The sequence below is a fragment of the Neoarthrinium moseri genome (genome assembly GCF_022829205.1).
Source record: "Neoarthrinium moseri strain CBS 164.80 chromosome Unknown scaffold14_Wmoseri_CBS_16480, whole genome shotgun sequence".
Classification (NCBI taxonomy): Eukaryota; Fungi; Ascomycota; class Sordariomycetes; order Amphisphaeriales; family Apiosporaceae; genus Neoarthrinium; species Neoarthrinium moseri.
This window is the reverse complement of record NW_026055128.1, coordinates 560750-577680: the sequence shown is the minus strand read 5'-3', so window position 1 is coordinate 577680 and position 16931 is coordinate 560750. Positions and strand designations below refer to the sequence as shown.

General features: G+C 55.7%; 6 protein-coding genes across 6 annotated transcripts; 3 read left to right on the top strand and 3 right to left on the bottom strand.

The window, feature by feature from the left end:
• Positions 1-652: 652 nt before the first annotated feature.
• On the bottom strand, positions 653-1651 carry JN550_004994 (uncharacterized protein; the record flags this gene model as incomplete). Its single annotated transcript, XM_049316573.1, has 1 exon — positions 653-1651. The coding sequence occupies one exon, from the start codon at positions 1649-1651 to the stop codon at positions 653-655; it is 999 nt and encodes a 332-aa protein (XP_049173192.1).
• Positions 1652-3747: 2096 nt separating this feature from the next.
• Positions 3748-5946, bottom strand: JN550_004993 (uncharacterized protein; the record flags this gene model as incomplete). Its single annotated transcript, XM_049316571.1, has 4 exons — positions 3748-4776; positions 4829-5067; positions 5136-5446; positions 5498-5946. 4 exons carry the CDS (start codon positions 5944-5946, stop codon positions 3748-3750), a joined length of 2028 nt encoding a protein of 675 aa, XP_049173191.1.
• Positions 5947-7631: 1685 nt separating this feature from the next.
• Positions 7632-9050, top strand: JN550_004992 (uncharacterized protein; the record flags this gene model as incomplete). The annotated part of the gene is made up of 1 exon (XM_049316570.1): positions 7632-9050. The coding sequence occupies one exon, from the start codon at positions 7632-7634 to the stop codon at positions 9048-9050; it is 1419 nt and encodes a 472-aa protein (XP_049173190.1).
• A 958-nt stretch (positions 9051-10008) lies between these two features.
• Positions 10009-10714, bottom strand: JN550_004991 (uncharacterized protein; the record flags this gene model as incomplete). The annotated part of the gene is made up of 4 exons (XM_049316569.1): positions 10009-10053; positions 10153-10337; positions 10406-10457; positions 10595-10714. 4 exons carry the CDS (start codon positions 10712-10714, stop codon positions 10009-10011), a joined length of 402 nt encoding a protein of 133 aa, XP_049173189.1.
• A 1361-nt stretch (positions 10715-12075) lies between these two features.
• Positions 12076-14148, top strand: JN550_004990 (uncharacterized protein; the record flags this gene model as incomplete). The annotated part of the gene is made up of 2 exons (XM_049316568.1): positions 12076-13308; positions 13363-14148. The coding sequence occupies 2 exons, from the start codon at positions 12076-12078 to the stop codon at positions 14146-14148; spliced, it is 2019 nt and encodes a 672-aa protein (XP_049173188.1).
• Positions 14149-15033: 885 nt separating this feature from the next.
• JN550_004989 (uncharacterized protein) lies at positions 15034-16856 on the top strand (the record flags this gene model as incomplete). The annotated part of the gene is made up of 2 exons (XM_049316567.1): positions 15034-15271; positions 15328-16856. 2 exons carry the CDS (start codon positions 15034-15036, stop codon positions 16854-16856), a joined length of 1767 nt encoding a protein of 588 aa, XP_049173187.1.
• Positions 16857-16931: the final 75 nt, after the last annotated feature.

Below are 16931 nucleotides of genomic sequence, written 5' to 3'. Positions count from 1 at the left end.
AGGAGACACAGTCAGCACCCTGCTCGATCATACAAGAGCTCACCTTGATGTCGTCGAATGCCGTGATCGACGCCGGGAGCCCCGCCCTAGCTACCCACGACCAATCAGGATTCCCCACGCGACGCAACTATGCTTCCCCTCGGTGCATCACCACGTTTTTGGATTAGATCCTGCGGTGCGGCTCATGTCCTTCACGACGTTTGTTTCAACGTCAGGAGAGGCTCATGGCAGAGTCATTCGACACTGAACCCAGACTTTCTACTCCTGACCGAGCCAAAGGATAAGGTGACCGGACGGGTGCCGTAAGCCGTCTGGCGAGCCTGGCTATCACCACGATTGCGAAGCCCAATATCGCCCCGAGGCGGGTTGACAACCACCGCCGCTCGGCCAACATTGTGTCCAGGTCCGTGTCACAGTCGAGTCTGCACAGGCAGCGTTGGTTCAAACTCTTCTTTGTATTTCGTGGGGGTACTATGCTAAATGGCGCAATGCTATATCGTGATATATCTCATCCCTTTTTGGGATCGCTGAAACGCCAGAACTCCGTCGCCAATGGACTTGCCCCGAATGACCAAAACCCGATAACTCAATGCAGGATGCCTGAACTCCGACCCCATGCCCATTTTTGCTGATTCTCTATCATGCAGTCCGTCTATGCAGATGCCTCCACGGGCGTTTGAAGCTTTTGCTGCTCGAGCTCGACCTTCTCCAGAGCTGCGGCCAGCTTCTCCTGCTCCTGGCGATCTTGCTCTGCCTTCTCCTTGCGCTGCTGCTCCTCGAGGAACATGGCGTAGCGCGACTTCTTGTTGTGGATGCCGCACTCGGTCTTGGCCTGGCCCTTCCAACGGCCCGCGCGCTCGTCCTCGCCCTCGCCGACGGGGCTGGTCGAGTGCCAATCGCCGACCGACTTGTACCCCTGGTCGAGCAGGATGTTGTAGGGGACGTTGTGCTCGTCGATGTATTCCTTCACTTGCTTGAAGGACCAGTCGACCAAGGGGTTGATCTTGATGATTCCGGTATCCTCCTCAACCTCGAGAACAGGGATCTTGTCTCGCTGGCCTCCTTGCGATCTCCGACGGCCCGTCAGCATGGCTGCGACGTGGAGCTCTGAGTAGGCACGCTGCTGCGGCTCGACCTTGGCAATCCAGTCGTATAGCTCAGATGCTGTGTCATACAGGTTCTCTCCGTATTGCTCCTCGAACTCGGCGACGGTGTTGACGCCGTTGGGTCGGAAGGTGTGCAGTTTGATGTTAGGGTATCTGGCCTTGACTCGCTCCACCAGGTCGAGGGTCTCCTGGAAGTGGTATAGGGTGTCCAAGAAGATGAGGTCAATTGCCGGCGACTCCGGGTCTTCGGTTTGAATCTTGGACAACATGTCGATGGTAACCAGTCCGCTCAGACCGAAAGCAGTCGATTGAAACAGGTTGGGGAACAGGACCTTTACGGTACGGAGTCTGTCGATGGCCGGCAACCGCTCCAGCTGCTGGTTGAGGAAGTCAAGGTGAGGCTTGGTGAGGGTGATCAACGGCAGGACGCTCGTGGACCCATCTACCGACGACGATGCCGAGCCATAGCCCGACTCCAAGTCGAGACCAGCATCCATTTTCGAGTTGGGGGCCGGTTTGACCTGCGGCGACGACGAATAGGACATGGTTGTGGATTGTATGGGTGATATTATGGCTTCACTGTCCCGCGTGGGATGAATCTAGAATCGACGTGGGAGACTCGTTCACGAAAGAAGCACGGATGCGGGAACACGCGAGAGAACGTCGTCAGAAGGGATTATTGCGAACGATGAACTAAGATGACGTGCGCGGGGGGAAAGTAAAGTGTGATCAAGTCAAGGAGGAGTATTCCGGGGAAAGTTACAAGGGAAGGGAGACGGTTTGTTTAAGAGGGATCCGGACTTCCTTTCTACGGTAGGGTACGTAGGAAAGGCCTGGCACCGTGTTTGGCCTCCTGGTTTGTAAGTGGACTTACACAAGGGTGAATTAGTAATTGCGTGCTCGACGCCTAGGTCAGAAACGCACAGAAAACCGTGCGTGCTTCCGCTTCTCCTTGGGAGATTGGGAGACAACTCCAGCCTAGCATGGCAATGCGTTCCGGGTGGTCCTCTTCGCCCACGCCAGCCCGACTGTGCGATTTGGCCGGGCTCGGTGAGTCCAACCATGAAAAACGATGCTCAGTGAAATTTAGAAGCGATCACGACATCCGCGCTAAGCTATTCGCGATCTGAGAGACTATGCTGATTGGCTGGCAGGTGAGAATCTTGCACTTGGATCTAAGCCGCCCGAGTACCGAAACCTGGGTTTCCATGACGGCTTCCGCACATTTGGACAGGGGTCTTGGAACTGATACTCGCAGCCGGATCCGGCCCTTTGTTCAGCCTCTCAGACCGCACACGACCACAGCTAACGTCAGGACTTTGCCTCGAGAGGCCCACATAAGGCGATCCCACCGACCTCATCGCACACGACTGTCCGCAACGTACCTCTTCCACGGGGATTGATCGGCCTGTCTGATCGCAGAGGAACGATGATGTAAGGTGCGCACGCAACTTTGAGCAGGATCACGTTTCGTGGCGCAGACGCAGAGGTTCCGAGGCCAGGTTGGTTAGTATGCATTCCTCACAACCTCGGACTGGCGCCCAGCAAAGGCCCAGCCCGCAACAGCCATGGCCAGTGGTTGAGTGGGAAATCATGGGGCCGCAGCACCATAATGCTGAGATGGTGGGGTCTATTGCCCCGTATGTGATCCATATGCACAGACTGGTAGACTGGCTGGCCGGCTGGCAGGCTGCAATGCACGATGCCTCATATTTTCTGATGCTACACTGTAATGCATCCTCATAACTCCTCGGTTGTGGAAATCGACACAGGCAGTATCTGCATTCCAGTTATCCGAGACCTTGTAGAATGTCACTGGAGGGGTGTATGAAGGCCTGTCCCAGGAAACGTTCCCGCTGCAGTGAGTTTCAGTGACCGGGGAATTTCGAGCAACGCCCAGGACGTCGAGATCCATGAATGTCTGTCCGTGTGAAAGGCTTCACCCTCTGCCTAGCCAGGACGGGACGATCTCTAGGCCTACACGTCAGAGACCGTTGGCACTAGTGATCTGCCACAGTACTCGGGGCTCCATCTAGGCGAGCACGTCTTTGCTCCTGACAATCACGCAATCGCAACCATGTCGAGCTAAAATATAAAAATCTCAGCGAAGGCCGTGCCGGCGTCGATGTCGCGATTTAAAGCCGGCGATCGTCAGCTGAGCCGCCTCCGACAGCCTGGCCTTACCGCCCCCGATATCCACTTCAGCCGCACACCGACACCCTGGCTTTGTCAGTTCCGACAACCATTTGCGAGCTGACACAGCAGCAACGTCAACTCCCACCGTTAATAATACATACTCTTTGTCGCAAGTGAGTCTATATTGGATGTAACATCATGGTTAAATTCGCCATACTCCAAGAAACGGAAAACATAGTCCCGAAATCTTGCGCAGTCCGCCCATACTCTACGAATGCCTGACAACCAATTACAAATGCCCCCAAGTCCTATTTACCGTCGAGGGTTAAGCAAATTCGCGAGAAATGGATGGACGATTCACTATGGCGACAAACGCCTTTATAAACTACTTTGTCGGAGTTACCGGAAACGCTAAAGGCTAGCCTATCGAGGCTGCCAAGCATTGGAGTACTTTCTTCTCAGCCAAGTAGGAGCAGTACTATTATCCCTTGGATTGAGTGTAACTTCAGTCTTCACTCACCCACTGCCCCGGAACTCTGGCTGAAAGTCGACTCTCTGCCCTGGCATCACTCGGTGGTCTCTCGGCCTCTTCGGCCCATTCCAAGTCCCACTCTTCTATTTTTGAGCTGTAGCGGATGTTCACCAGCCTGACTTTGAGTGACAGTTTCTTGCTTATTCGCGACAGGTCGAATAAGTACGACCCGTTCAAAGTGGCGCTCTCGTGCTGTAGGAACTCTTGTTCTACCTTGCCATACTCGTGGAGATCAAATCCACATTCGCTGATAATGAACAGCCAACTGCGGACAGCAGGCTGGAGATGGTAAAGCCAAAGGTCACGAAATGTCGCATAAGCTTTGCGACTGATCGACCAATGTAGAGCGGCCCAAATCAAAACCAAGAATGGAGTGCCCAGCGGGCCAGCCTGCTCATTCCACAGTTTGGTCGACATCCCTTCATGTGCAGTCGAATGCAAAGTCCTAGGTTCAAATAGCAACCGCAGGATATCTTTCCACCCTCGTAGTTCCTTCTCTTCCATCGGCCATCTACGATTGCCAAGGCAAAGAGCAATGTAGATAAGAGCCGAATCCCCAGACTCGACAAGGCTCGTCCGTAGTGACAGGTCGTCCATCATGATCGTAACAGACTCGAGTGGAATACTCACCCACATATCGAAGACATATTCTAGGGGTGCATTACCAACCATTTGCGAACAAGATGGGAAACGCTGTCGCTTGACGAAGTCCACTGCTTCCTGGATATCTCGGATTACCATGGTGTTGAGGTACACCGGGAGAAATACGACTCCGAGGCGGGTATTTTCGAGGTCGTCGAAGACGTCATTAAACGTAAGAAGGGCATGAAAGTTGGAGTACTCCATGCCACTCGGAATACCTCGACTCGACTCTGTGTGCCGTGAAGCCTTCAGACTGAAGATATCAAGGGCTGTGAGACCATGGTCATCAGTCTCGAAAAAGTCAATCCCAGCGTTTGCCAATATTCGTGCGCAATCAAAGCTTTGGACACTCAATGCAACCTATCATGCGTGTCAGCCTGGTCCTGATGGGAAAGACCGAATCGCCACTTACATGAAGCAAGTTCTCCCCGGACTCATTCCTGTCAAAAAGAGTAGAGGGTCCTCTTTCGAGACACTGTCTCAACGACTGAGAGTCGTGGTTCTTGACAGCTCTGAAAGCGGCCGAGTCATCTTCGATTACTACGCGCCAAGCTCGGAGGCTGGTTGTCCATCCTGCGGTTGCCATGGTTATCCTTAATTCGATCGCCCTCCTTAGCAAAATGGCTGGCAGATGAATTAAAACTCGATAGTCTGGACAGGCAAATGTGATATCAGCCCATGGGATCCAACAAGAAACCAGACGCGAATCAAGGGCTTACCTGTACTATACTGTCGAGCCAAACCCAGCTGTGTCCTCTTCCATTCCATGGTTACGAATCCAAAGACTGTCGTTACGGATGAAGATACCGGGCCTACTCTCATCTTACACTTGTGTGATCTAGGACGCAGACCTGATGGCCGAGAGCCGTACTCATCCCCCAAATCCAATTGAGTACAAGCCTTCTCCATCCGGCGAGGCTGCAAAGTCTCCTGATTCAGAAATGCGCCGTCCTCTTTGTAAAAGCCAAATAGCTGGCCTCTTGAGCCTAACTTCTCAGCAAGAATAGAAGGTTGGGCTTTGATCAATTCCCTGTGTAGTATCAGTGCTCTGATTATTATACGATGGGAAGAGGGAGCTGACATGAGGTAAACCTGTTGCGCAAACATTAGCATCGTCACAGAATTGTGTAGTCGCTTCTCGTATGCGAGGAGAGTCTGCTTCTTCATAATCACTTTCACCTTGGCCACAGCGCGTGAGACTTTCCTCTGGGCGCTGACCTGCGATTGCATATCGTTGACGAGGCTCTTGAGGTCCATCGTAGATTGCTGGCAGTACTCTAGACTCTTTTGCATCACGTGGCTTTGCTTCAAATCCGAGCTGGCAGAGCCATAGCGTGTCTTGGTGTCGTGTTCCATCTCCACGATCAGGGGATCCAAGAGCTCGACCTGTTTCATGAGATGCTCGATACTCTCCGGAACATTCTGTATCTCGTCCCAAACCTTCCTCAGGGTGTGTACAACACTGACAACCCCCATGGCGGCTTCCGCCACAGTGAAAGCGCTTGCTACGACTCCGATTGCCTCGGCCATGATGAGCACCTACGAACTCGGTATAATCTGGATAAGTGGGGTTTGCGGGGTGATGCCATAGAGAATAGTATATTCAGAACAGCCTGTGGTTTCATTTCATTTTATTATTTCGCCTTGTCATCCTCTGTCCTTGGGCGTCACACCCTTGTGGCTGTGAGCCACCTCGTGCTGTGCCACTTGACGACTTGTTGCCCACAGAGGCAGGAATCCATCTTGATGGCCGCTCTCCGCCATACTGGCCTTTTCGTGTTACAATAAGCATGAGGTCCATTGAAACCGGTACCCAGAAGTCGCAAAGACTTTTGGTACATCTGAGTCGTAGCTCTGCCTTGGGAGTGAATATGCCAGTTCTACAGGAGTAGAATGATGGCGAACACTCGTATCGCAAACTTGTCTGCAAGCCGGAGTGAGGGACACTCATTTCAAAAGGAGCAGTGTATCAGTATACAATCGTCAACTTACGCAGACACATTCAAGCGTCAATGAACGTCACGACAAGGCTTTTCGGGGGCCTTAAAGGGGTCTTGTTTTTCAGAAAGAACTCCTGCGGGCGTTGCGATTGCGCCCCGGATGTGAAGACAAGGCGGATTCAGAGAAGTAAGGCTTCGGATAGGCTGCCGTCGCATTGGGAACAACACCCACTCGATGGGTTTAGCCCCAGCCCTCAGGCTCGGTGAGCCCAGGTACACACCAGGCCTTGAATAGGCTCTTGCAGATAGATACGGACTCGTCACCAAGATTCTGGACCAGTGTACCATAGTGTATGTCGGCAACCTAACCTGTAGTGTTGTGGTTGTTATTGGACACCGTTCCACACATGCCGATGCTGCGGCGGAGCAAAGTCCCCGTGGTGATTGGGCGCTACGGACGCGCAAGCAACTGGATGCGTCAAGCGTCTGGCAGCAGGACCCTGATAAAGCTGCCAGGCCTTCCAGGTTGGGACCCCTATGTTACCTTGTCACATGCAGCCCTGCTAGTGGTCTGGTCAGTGGTTTGTCACAAGTGGAGGCTGCGGTTACGACGGCGGAACGTGGCGCTCCCCAAGAGATCCGACAAGACAACTTCCAGAGGGCTTCTTGCGGGTTTCCATGCGCGCATCAACATCTTGGCACTGGAGATTGAGTTTTGGGCATTCAGCGCGCAGACCGTCCGCCTGGAAATACCGTTGCGCTCGGCGCGGGCACGACGGGTTCGGCTGGTGCTGCCGAGTGGTTGACCATACTGAATATGACAAGACCCCTGACGATTGATGGGCCCCGCTTGCGTCAGGTGGCCTGATCAGTGGGCAGTGGACACTCTTTTAGGTGGATGGTGGATGGTGGGTAGTGGATGGAGGGGCAGAAGGGGTCGCTGGTACCCTGGACGGCGGGTGGGCGGGTGGGTTGCTCGCTGGACGGTGTGCCCTTGACAGCCTCGTTTTTGCGATGCGCCGCCTTCGACCACTACCTAGACCATAGTACTACGCTACACCACCGACTACTGCCACTACTCACCTCTGCCCGCCTTGACGATCCTCTCTCCTCCTCTACGCAGCTTGGTTCTCTTTCGGTCCGCCGCGTACACGTCCGGATTTCTTGGTCGGCCGTGCCAGTCGAGCTTGTCAATCCCTCCCCTCTCTCTTCTCCGGACCTCGTCCTCTTGGTGCTTCTTCCAAACCTCGGCGGAACCCCAGCCAGCTGCCCAACATGGTTGACACGACTCCTCCGACCCGGCCGCAACTGGGCGGCATGCGAAGCAGCTCCTATCTGCAGGAGCATCAGCAGTACCGGGGCCCCAACAAGCCCGACAGCCACTTTGGCATCGACACGGTGGTCGAGGGCATTTCCAACACCAGCATCTCGCCGCCCGCCTCCTTCAGCCCGTTCAATGGCGTGCCCTCCAAGGACGAGCCTCCCCGCATAGTAGACGGCGGCAGCCATGACTTTACGCACCCGAACTGTGCTCCTCCTAGGGGACAGAATAGCAATCGCTTGATCGCGACCCTTACGTACAAATCCGCCGTCAAGTCTGCCGACGCGCACACCGCCAATGCCATTCCATCCCCGCGGCTGGCCGCTTCAGACTCGGATATCCCCGCCAACCTGGCGCCGACGACAAACATTGACACTTTCCCCCTCGAGCCCCCCGCCGCCGCCGAGCCGGAGCCCCTCGACCGCATCTACGGGTCCTATGTCTCGCCCATGTGCATTACCTCGTTCCTCCACCTGATGTCCACCTTCCCCCTCCCTCCCGGTGTGTCCGAGATCACCTCCGCACACAGGTGCTTGGACGACCCGGAACACCCAAACGTCGTGGAACTTACACTCTCGCCGGCGCCACGGTCCGACTACCTGGGCCTGGAGGACCTGCGGAGACACGAGCTCATCTACCGCTTCGAGCGCGAGTGGAACATCGATGTTGCCCTGCAGCCAGATACCCTCTGGAGGCGGCATCCCAGGCTCGTGGTCTTCGACATGGACTCCACCTTGATCACACAAGAGGTCATCGATCTGATGGCCGCGACGCTCAAGGACCCCCCGGATCTGGCCCAGCGGATCGCCGACATCACCCACCGCGCAATGCTTGGTGAGCTGGAATTCGATGCCGCCTTCAGGGAACGGGTGGCTCTCCTCAAGGGCCTTCCCGCCACCGTCTTTGAGCAATTACGCCCCATCTTGGACGTGACCAAGGGCGTGCCGCAGCTGTTGAAGGCCTTGAAGAGACTGGGCGTCAAGACTGCCGTGCTCTCCGGCGGGTTCCTGCCCCTGACCAGCTGGCTTGCCTCGGAGCTCGGGATCGACTACGCACATGCTAATGAGGTTGTGATCGACGACTCGGGCAGGCTGACGGGCGAGGTCAAGGGCACCATCGTGGGTAAGGAGCAGAAGCAGAAGCTGCTGCGCGAGATTGCCGCCAAGGAAGGTGTCGCCTTGGAGCAGGTCGTGGCTGTCGGTGACGGCGCCAATGACCTGCTGATGCTGGCGACTGCTGGCCTGGGCGTCGCCTGGAACGCGAAGCCCCGCGTGCAGATGGAGGCGAGCGCGCGCTTGAACGGCGAGTCCCTGGCCGACCTTCTCTACCTTTTCGGTTTCACCAGGGAGGAGATCGAGATGCTCACTGCTTAATAGTAGACACACGCCCGGTCCCCGCAGTAAACCAAGTGAAAAGTGAAGAAAGAAGAAAAAAAGAAAGAAAAAGTCAGTAGATTCATAGCTGCTAGCCCTAAGCTTCAGTATTGCGTAGAGATCAGTAACGCCAGGCTCCTCAGCTTGCTCTGATAGCCTCAAAGAGAATATCCCAATCTACCCCAACTACCGGTCTCTTTGACACGGGACCTAATAAGGACTCCGGCGGCCTGCAAAGGGCATTTTGCGAGTTCTGAATCGTTGTCAGGTTACCTTTTGAATGCAGCCATTGAGTCCGGCCAAATCTTCACGACCGAGAGAAAATCTCGAACCGTGGTTGGATGACAACATGGGTTTCAGAAGGCGTAGCTGTGTAGGGAATCTGGTGTAGGTGCCCAGTGTGAGAAGAACCCATCCTCGGTTGCTTTTTTTTTTTTTTTTTCTGTTCTGGCGCAGGCCCTTGATTCCTTGGCCAGGATCAACGCCAGTTGTATAGGGATGATACCAGGTGGGTGTTGGTGTCCATAAAGTCATCTGCCCTCAGACGAGGCAGGAAGCCAATCTCAGTATCCTTTACAGATTGAAGTGGGCAAAATAGGCGCCTCTCATGGCATTTATCCACAGCACCATGATGGATTAGGTGAGAGTCTGCGCTCTCTCAGCATCCCTTGCGTTCGCAACAGTGTAGACAGTCTGCTGAGCACCCACGCTGTTCAGCATACACCACGCGGACATGGTATCGAGGCTGCTCCTCGGTTCGTCAGACTCGGAGACTCAATGACCTAGTTCACATCAAAGCCTTCAGATGAACAGCTGCAAAGGTCCGGCACATGTAGTAGAAATTCTAGTAATGATCCAATGCTCGATCCGGCTTATGTACACAGCGACAAAGGAGACACGCCCTCTAGCAGTCCGACATCTGCAAATAGTCTTCGCACAACCAATTGTCCCTCTGCGTCTAGTAGCCGTCCTTGCCCCACTTGTTGTACTTCTCGTGCAGGTGCTGCGGCATCATGTTAGCATGATCCATCTCATCGTCATCAATCCCCCCCTCCCAGGACGCGTGGGACGGTCTGCGGGTTGGGAAGGGCGTTCTGTTTACCTTGGGGAGGTTGACGTCGGGGATGACGGTGACGTTGATGGCGCTGGGAGCGTTCCTGGGCTCGGCGCTGCGGTCGCCGCCGGGGTGGTACTGGTACTTGCCCTCGGTAGCGCCAGTCTCCCAGGGCATGCCGGACTTGGCCATGCCGACGGAGGACTCGGAAGTCGAGGAGGTAGGGGTTCGGCCTGGCGTGGTGCGTCGCGGTTAGCAAAGAGGTGCGGCCCCAATGGCGGCGTGCAGATGGTGGGCATACCGAAGTAGAGACCGGCACCGCCCAGAGCGAGGACCATGACACCTCCGAGGATCTGTTGGTTTCCCACCACAAGTCAGCTCAATGGTTCCCAGCGGCGAGCGAGGGACCTCCGGCCGGCAGCTCGGTGCTTGGGGCTGCCCGGGGCCGCAAGCGGGAGAAGGGGATGGGGGAATTCGGATTATGACGCACGAAAAGCTCGGGGTTGCGCTTGGTCTCGTCCTTGAGGGCAGGGTCGGCGGCGAGGCGGCGGGCCGAGGTAGAGAAGGCCCTGCTCGAGAGAGCGGCTCTGCGTGCGATCATGGAAGCCATGGCGTCGGCGGTGTGTGGGCGTTGGGGTGGACTCGGTGGTCGTGAGGTTCTGCAGATGGATCTTTTGAGGTCGTGATGGTACGATCGGTCGGTCCAACCAAACTTGCAGCTAGCCGTGAGCTCCCGGCCGGGTTGGGGGTTGAGGCTGAGGCGGGCTTGAGCATGGTCAGCGGCGGGGTGTCATTGGTCAATTGGCTGCCAGCTGCGTCCCACGTGACCTTGGCCTGGGGGCTGCAAGCCACATAAACTTGTGGCTGGTGATTGCTGAACTGCACCTAACTCCCGGTACAGTGCGGTACCGTACGAGAACGGACAGGCACATCTGCCAAGGGGCCCGTGCCAAAGGCGTCCCCGTGCTTCGCATTAGCCCGCTGTCATCACTTTGGTTCCATCACTCTCAATTCGGGTTGTCTGGTTGTAGGAGATGACGGACAGACGGGGGGTTTGTCCCCAGTTTGTTGGTCGCCCAGTGCCCAGGTGCCTCGGATCCCAGATGCAGCCTGGACAAATGACAACTCGGCCAACACGTCCACATCGGAAATTGCGTCACGGAAGCAGTCTGCGATTAGTCTGCGGTTCGGCTCATGCCAAAGCCCTTGGTTGTACGGTAGAATCTTGCAGCAGTAATTGAGTTGCATGTCACAGTACAGTAGCATCTGCCTGGCACAGATCTGTCCAATGACAGCGTGCAGCGATGAATGCAGGAGACGCGATCAGAGGGCAAGATGAAATTAGAGCCCGTGCCCCCCTGGGGCCCCTTACACAGTAGATGAGATTTGCCCAGCGACGAATGGGTCGCCGCCGTGTTTCCCATATGCAATGCAGCTCCTCCCGCACCTCTGGCCCTGCCCTGCGCTGCTTCTGCCGGACGAGAAAGATTCTCACGAGACAGCGGGCAGACGAGCGAGCGGCTTCATCTTACTCTGACCCCTCAGAACCCCAAGTTTTCTTTTTCTCTCCATGCGAGCACTCTGCTGTGCAGAATAGGCAAAAGCAAAGTTCCACACGCTCTTTTTTAGCCCCCTTGATTGCATCATCTGGTTGTCCTGAGACCATCAGCCGATTACCTGCCCACGATCCTTCCGACTTGCGACCAACCGTCCCGGACTCGAGCCACCTTGCCCGAATACCCCGTTGTCCACCGTTGATCGACCGCCTTTCCTTTGACGCCCGCCTGTCCTGCAGCGACTTGCGCGACTAGCATACCCTATCCCATCAGTTCACGGTACATCTGCGGACTTGCGACGATCCTTGGAGGCTTGCTTGGCACTTGACAGGCGGCATGGTGCTTGCAAACCGTTAGCCGCAAAGCCTATATCACAAAGTGAGACAACATCATTTCGCCGTTGGACGTCGGGACCATGGCCACAAGTCAGCCCGGAGGCGGGGGTCAGACCTCGCCGGTCGACAACAACTTCCCGCGCTCCCAGTTCCCTGCCGGCCCGCCCAGCATCATCTCCTCGCGGATGACTGATATCGCGTCCGAGAATGGAGACGCCTATGCCGAAGCCCCAACAGTCACCACCGGAAACCCGAACCGAAGAAGTCTCTTGGCCTCGGAATCCCGCCCGGGCACCGCGAGGACCGGCCTGTCGTCGTCGCGCGGCGCATGGTCGCAAGCAACCCCCTTACGCCGTGGATACCAGAGAGGGAGCCTGAGCGGCAGTATTTCTGGCTCTGCTTCCGTCTCTGGACGACCGCCGAGCTCGACGAGCCGTAGTCATGTGCCTTCGCTGACCTCACACGCCTTCTTTCACCCCATGAGTTCGCAAAAGTTGCAGGCCCAGCGAGGCGCATCGCGGCCTCTCACCTCGAGCCATCAGCCGGGCATTTCCATGGACGAGGCCGGTGCCGACGACCCGGCACAGATTGCACAGCAGCGGGCGAACGCATCAAGCCCGGTCCACCGCATAGCCCGGCAACTCACAGATGACGGTGACGGCCCACCACCGCCATCCAGAGGCACTGAGATGACGGAACAGGAGACGTACGATAGGATCACCGCCAACACCAGCCCCACACACGGCCACACGGCCGGCAGCCTCACCGACAGCGTGAGGCCACTGCAGAGCAAGAAGCCTGAGACTCGAGAGCTTACCATCAATGTGGACAAGAGCAAGGGCTACAAGACCGGTGGCAACATGCCAACTCCCGCCAAGTCGCCACGCTCCTTCAGGTCCAGTTTCCTGCTTCCTAAGGGGGAGTCAGCGAACAACGGATCCCACCGCAGCAACCGCAGCATGCCTGGCGCAGAGAAGCTCTCCTCCGGCGCTTCTTCTCCCCAGCTGACCCCAACCGGGACTGCATCTGGTCGCGACAAGGTCAAGGTTGCCAAGGCTCCCAATCTGGGGCGAAATTACGAATACTTCGAGGGCAACACGTTTTTCTGCATCGGCGGTCGGCTCCAGAACACCCGGCATCGCCCTATCAACGTTGCCACGGGCTCGTTCGTTGTCATACCAGCCATCCTCTTCTTCGTCTTCTCAGCACCCTGGCTGTGGCACAACGTCTCTCCAGCCGTGCCCATCGTCTTTGCATATTTATTCTACATCTGTATATCTTCCTTTCTCCATGCGTCCGGTTCCGATCCGGGAGTAAGTATTTGCCCACTCATCTTACTCAGATCCAGATACCTAACAGATACCTAGATTTTACCACGCAACTTGCACCAGTTTCCCCCGCCTGGTGAGGACGAGGACCCTCTGCGCCTAGCACCTCCTATGAATGACTGGACTCTCATCAAGTCCGCCGAGTCTAGCACGGCCGCCATGGAAGTTCCAGTCAAGTATTGCAAGACTTGCAACATCTGGCGCCCTCCCCGCGTTCACCACTGCCGACTGTGCGACAACTGCGTCGAGAACCAAGACCATCACTGTGTCTGGTTGAACAACTGCGTCGGCCGCCGCAATTACCGCTACTTCTTCGCCTTTGTCACATCGGCTACTTTCCTAGCCATGTTTCTGTTCGGCGCCTCGCTCGGCCATGTCCTAGCCTATGCGCATCAAGAGAACATCTCTGTCGGAAAATCGATAGATATCAACCGTGTGCCCTTTGCGATGGTCATCTTCAGCATCCTCGCCTTCACATACCCTGCTGCGTTGATGGGCTACCATCTGTTCTTGGTGGCACGGGGTGAGACCACTAGAGAGTTCTTGAACTCTCAGAAGTTCTTGAAGAAGGATCGGTATCGACCCTTCACCCAGGGGAGCATGTGGAAGAATTGGGCCGTTGTGCTTTGCCGCCCTCGTCCCCCCACTTATTATCGCTTCAAGAATCGATTTGAGGAAGGAGATCAACGATTCGGAGACCGACGAAGTCAGCGCGACCCCAAGGTATCCGGCAACGGGCAGGACATGGAGATGCAGAGCGTTCCGCCGTCATCTGGCTTCCAGGGTCCTGTCTCTTTGCACAGCGCCCGGAACCAGTCTTCTTGATTCGCCATCGCTTTTCTTTCTGTTGGAGAAGTTCAACCCTGCGACTGTTCGACACGTACTTAATTGTGTAATGTTTTTCACCTGTATACCCCATCAAGACTTTATGTACAACATCCTTGAAATACCTAGAAACTGGTGTCCAAGGAGGAGGCAATTCTATGACAGCGAAAATGATTCTGAGATTTCATTCACTGAAATGCCCCTATTCTTCTAGTTTATCTCCGTGACTCTAATGGACTTATGTGGAAAGGCATTTGTTTCCACATGACGGAAGTGTAGTGACTCGACAGGTTCAAAGTCGGTCGATCTGATTTTAGCCACGCCCGACATGATAAACATACTAAGACCTCGATCCTACGCCCCCCAGTTGGGGATGGCTGCGAAAGGTGACAAACAAACCTGCATTCGAGAACTCGCTATGTCAGATCTTCCACGGCCAAGCCCCGGCCTGCAATACCCCGAGTCTGGGGTACCCAGGGGTATGGTGCCCCACATACCCCAAGATATCTACGTTCGTGTCGAAGCCATCCCTTTTTTCCACATATCAGGTACTGCTTCCACGAGATTAGCCTTATGCGGGGAAACGGACCGGGTTGTCCTCTCTCCTTGGAGATATCGAGGTTCAACATGACGTGTGCATGCTCATGCGCCCGAATATGTTTGACTGGCCCTGCCAAGCCCTGCAGGGAATAATAGTCGTCGCCAATGGGCATCATTCCGGTGTTTTTGGGGACCCAACTACGATTGACGCGACTATATATATATAGGATGCGGTCGGTTCATTGATGCAGTCAGACCCGAGGAACCCTGGGCCCGATATTAGATTCTCCAAGACTTGTTGCTCTTGAGATCTCTCTGGGCTTTTGGTGTTTTTCACTTGTCACCATGAAGGCCTCGATTGCCTCGTTGACAGCTCTGCTGGTCACATCGATCACAGCGTTACGTCCAGTATTCAGGCCTCGAGCGGCTGCCACTGGCCCATTCTTGACTCAGGTTGATAACGAGACTTGGGTGATTGGTAACGAGCTATGGAACGTGACCCAGGGGCGGACGTACGGGGTCAAATTGTACTACAAAGACCATGACTGTGTTGGTGATGCCGTAGGCCACTATGTCAGCTACAGTGAGGCAGTTAAAACATCTGTATGGGAATCACAATCCTAACTCTGACTTCTTCAGATGGCGCGGCAAGCAACCTGAATTGGACTTCAGCTTCGATTGTGACCGAGGGCACTATCGATGGCTCCAGCTACATCGATGTCAAGTTCACAGCCGCCGAAGGCGACATGCACTGGATAATCCTGTCGGGTCTCACTGGCGCCTACCAGTACTTTGTCAACCACAACTTGCCCACTCTGGGGGAATTCCGGACGCTCTGGCGGCTCGACAACACCACATTCCCCAATGGAAAGACCGACGTCAGGGACGAGGCACTTCCGCCCCTGAGCGAGTACATCAGCACCCTGAAAGTCCAGGATGAGACGTGGCTCAAACCCGACGGCTCGGGCTACATTACCAAGTACGACTTCTCGAGTTGGATCAGGACGCAGACATACTACGGTGTTTACGGTGAGAATTTTGGCAGCTGGTACATCAATGCCGGCAAAGACTACTACAACGGCAATCACCTCAAGCAAGAGTTGATGGTGCATCGCGAATCTGCCACCGGTGATGCCGTCCAGCTCAACATGATCCACGGCACTCACTTCCAAGTCTCAGCCACGGATGTCTTCCCAGATGGTAAGATGTGGGGCCCATGGCTCTGGTACCTGAACGACGGCTCCAAGGAAGATGCCGAGCTCCGGGCGAAGCAGGAATTCGCTTCCTGGCCGTATGCCTGGTTCGAAGACGAAGCATACCAGACCCGAGGGTCTGTGAAGGGCCAGCTGGTGCTCTCCGACGGCCGCCCTGCAACGAACGCCGCTGTCTTTCTCGGTGATAGTAGTCCCAACAAAACCGCGCTTGACCAGGGCTCGGACTATTACTATACGGGATACGCAGACGAGCAGGGCAATTTCGAGTTCAAGGATGTCCGGGTTGGCACTTACGGCCTCCAAGCCTGGTCAAATGGCAGCAAGATCGCCGATGTTACGACTAGCTTCCTACAGAACAACGTCAAAGTCGAGAAGGACCATCTCACAGACCTGGCCTCACTGGAGTGGCAAGTCTCGGCAAAGACCAAGCTCTTCCAGGTCGGCGACTTTGATCGCTACAGCTACGGGTTCCAGTACGGCGGCTCGCCCTACGAGCACGGCGTCGTCGACAAGTGTCCCGCGGACCTCACCTTCACCGTCGGTTCCTCACGCACCGAGGACTGGTGCATGGGGCAATCCAAGCTGGGCAACTGGACCATCGCCTTCGACGTGCCCAAAGCGGCGGCGCAGTGCTCCTCCTCCAAGAAGAACGCGACGCTGCTTGTCTCGCTGGCCGGCTACTCGACCGGCGTCAGCTCCAACGTCTACGCCAACGACGTGCTGCTCGGCAACCTGACCAGCGGCGGTGGCATCGGCACGAACTATACGGCAACGCTGCTCAACGACCCCAGCCTGTACCGCTCCGGCACCGCGGCCGGCGAGTGGCGGTACTTTGAGTTCCCGTTCGACGCGGCGGTGCTGCGGCCCGGTGCTGCCAACGAGGTCCGGTTCCAGGTCACGCGGAACTCGACGTGGCATGGCTTCATGTGGGACAGCATCGTGCTCGAGTGGTGAGCTAGGTGCTGCTGTAGGGTAAGGGGAGGTGTAATTCATAATGATATTTACATAATACCCAATATATGCGCCGGG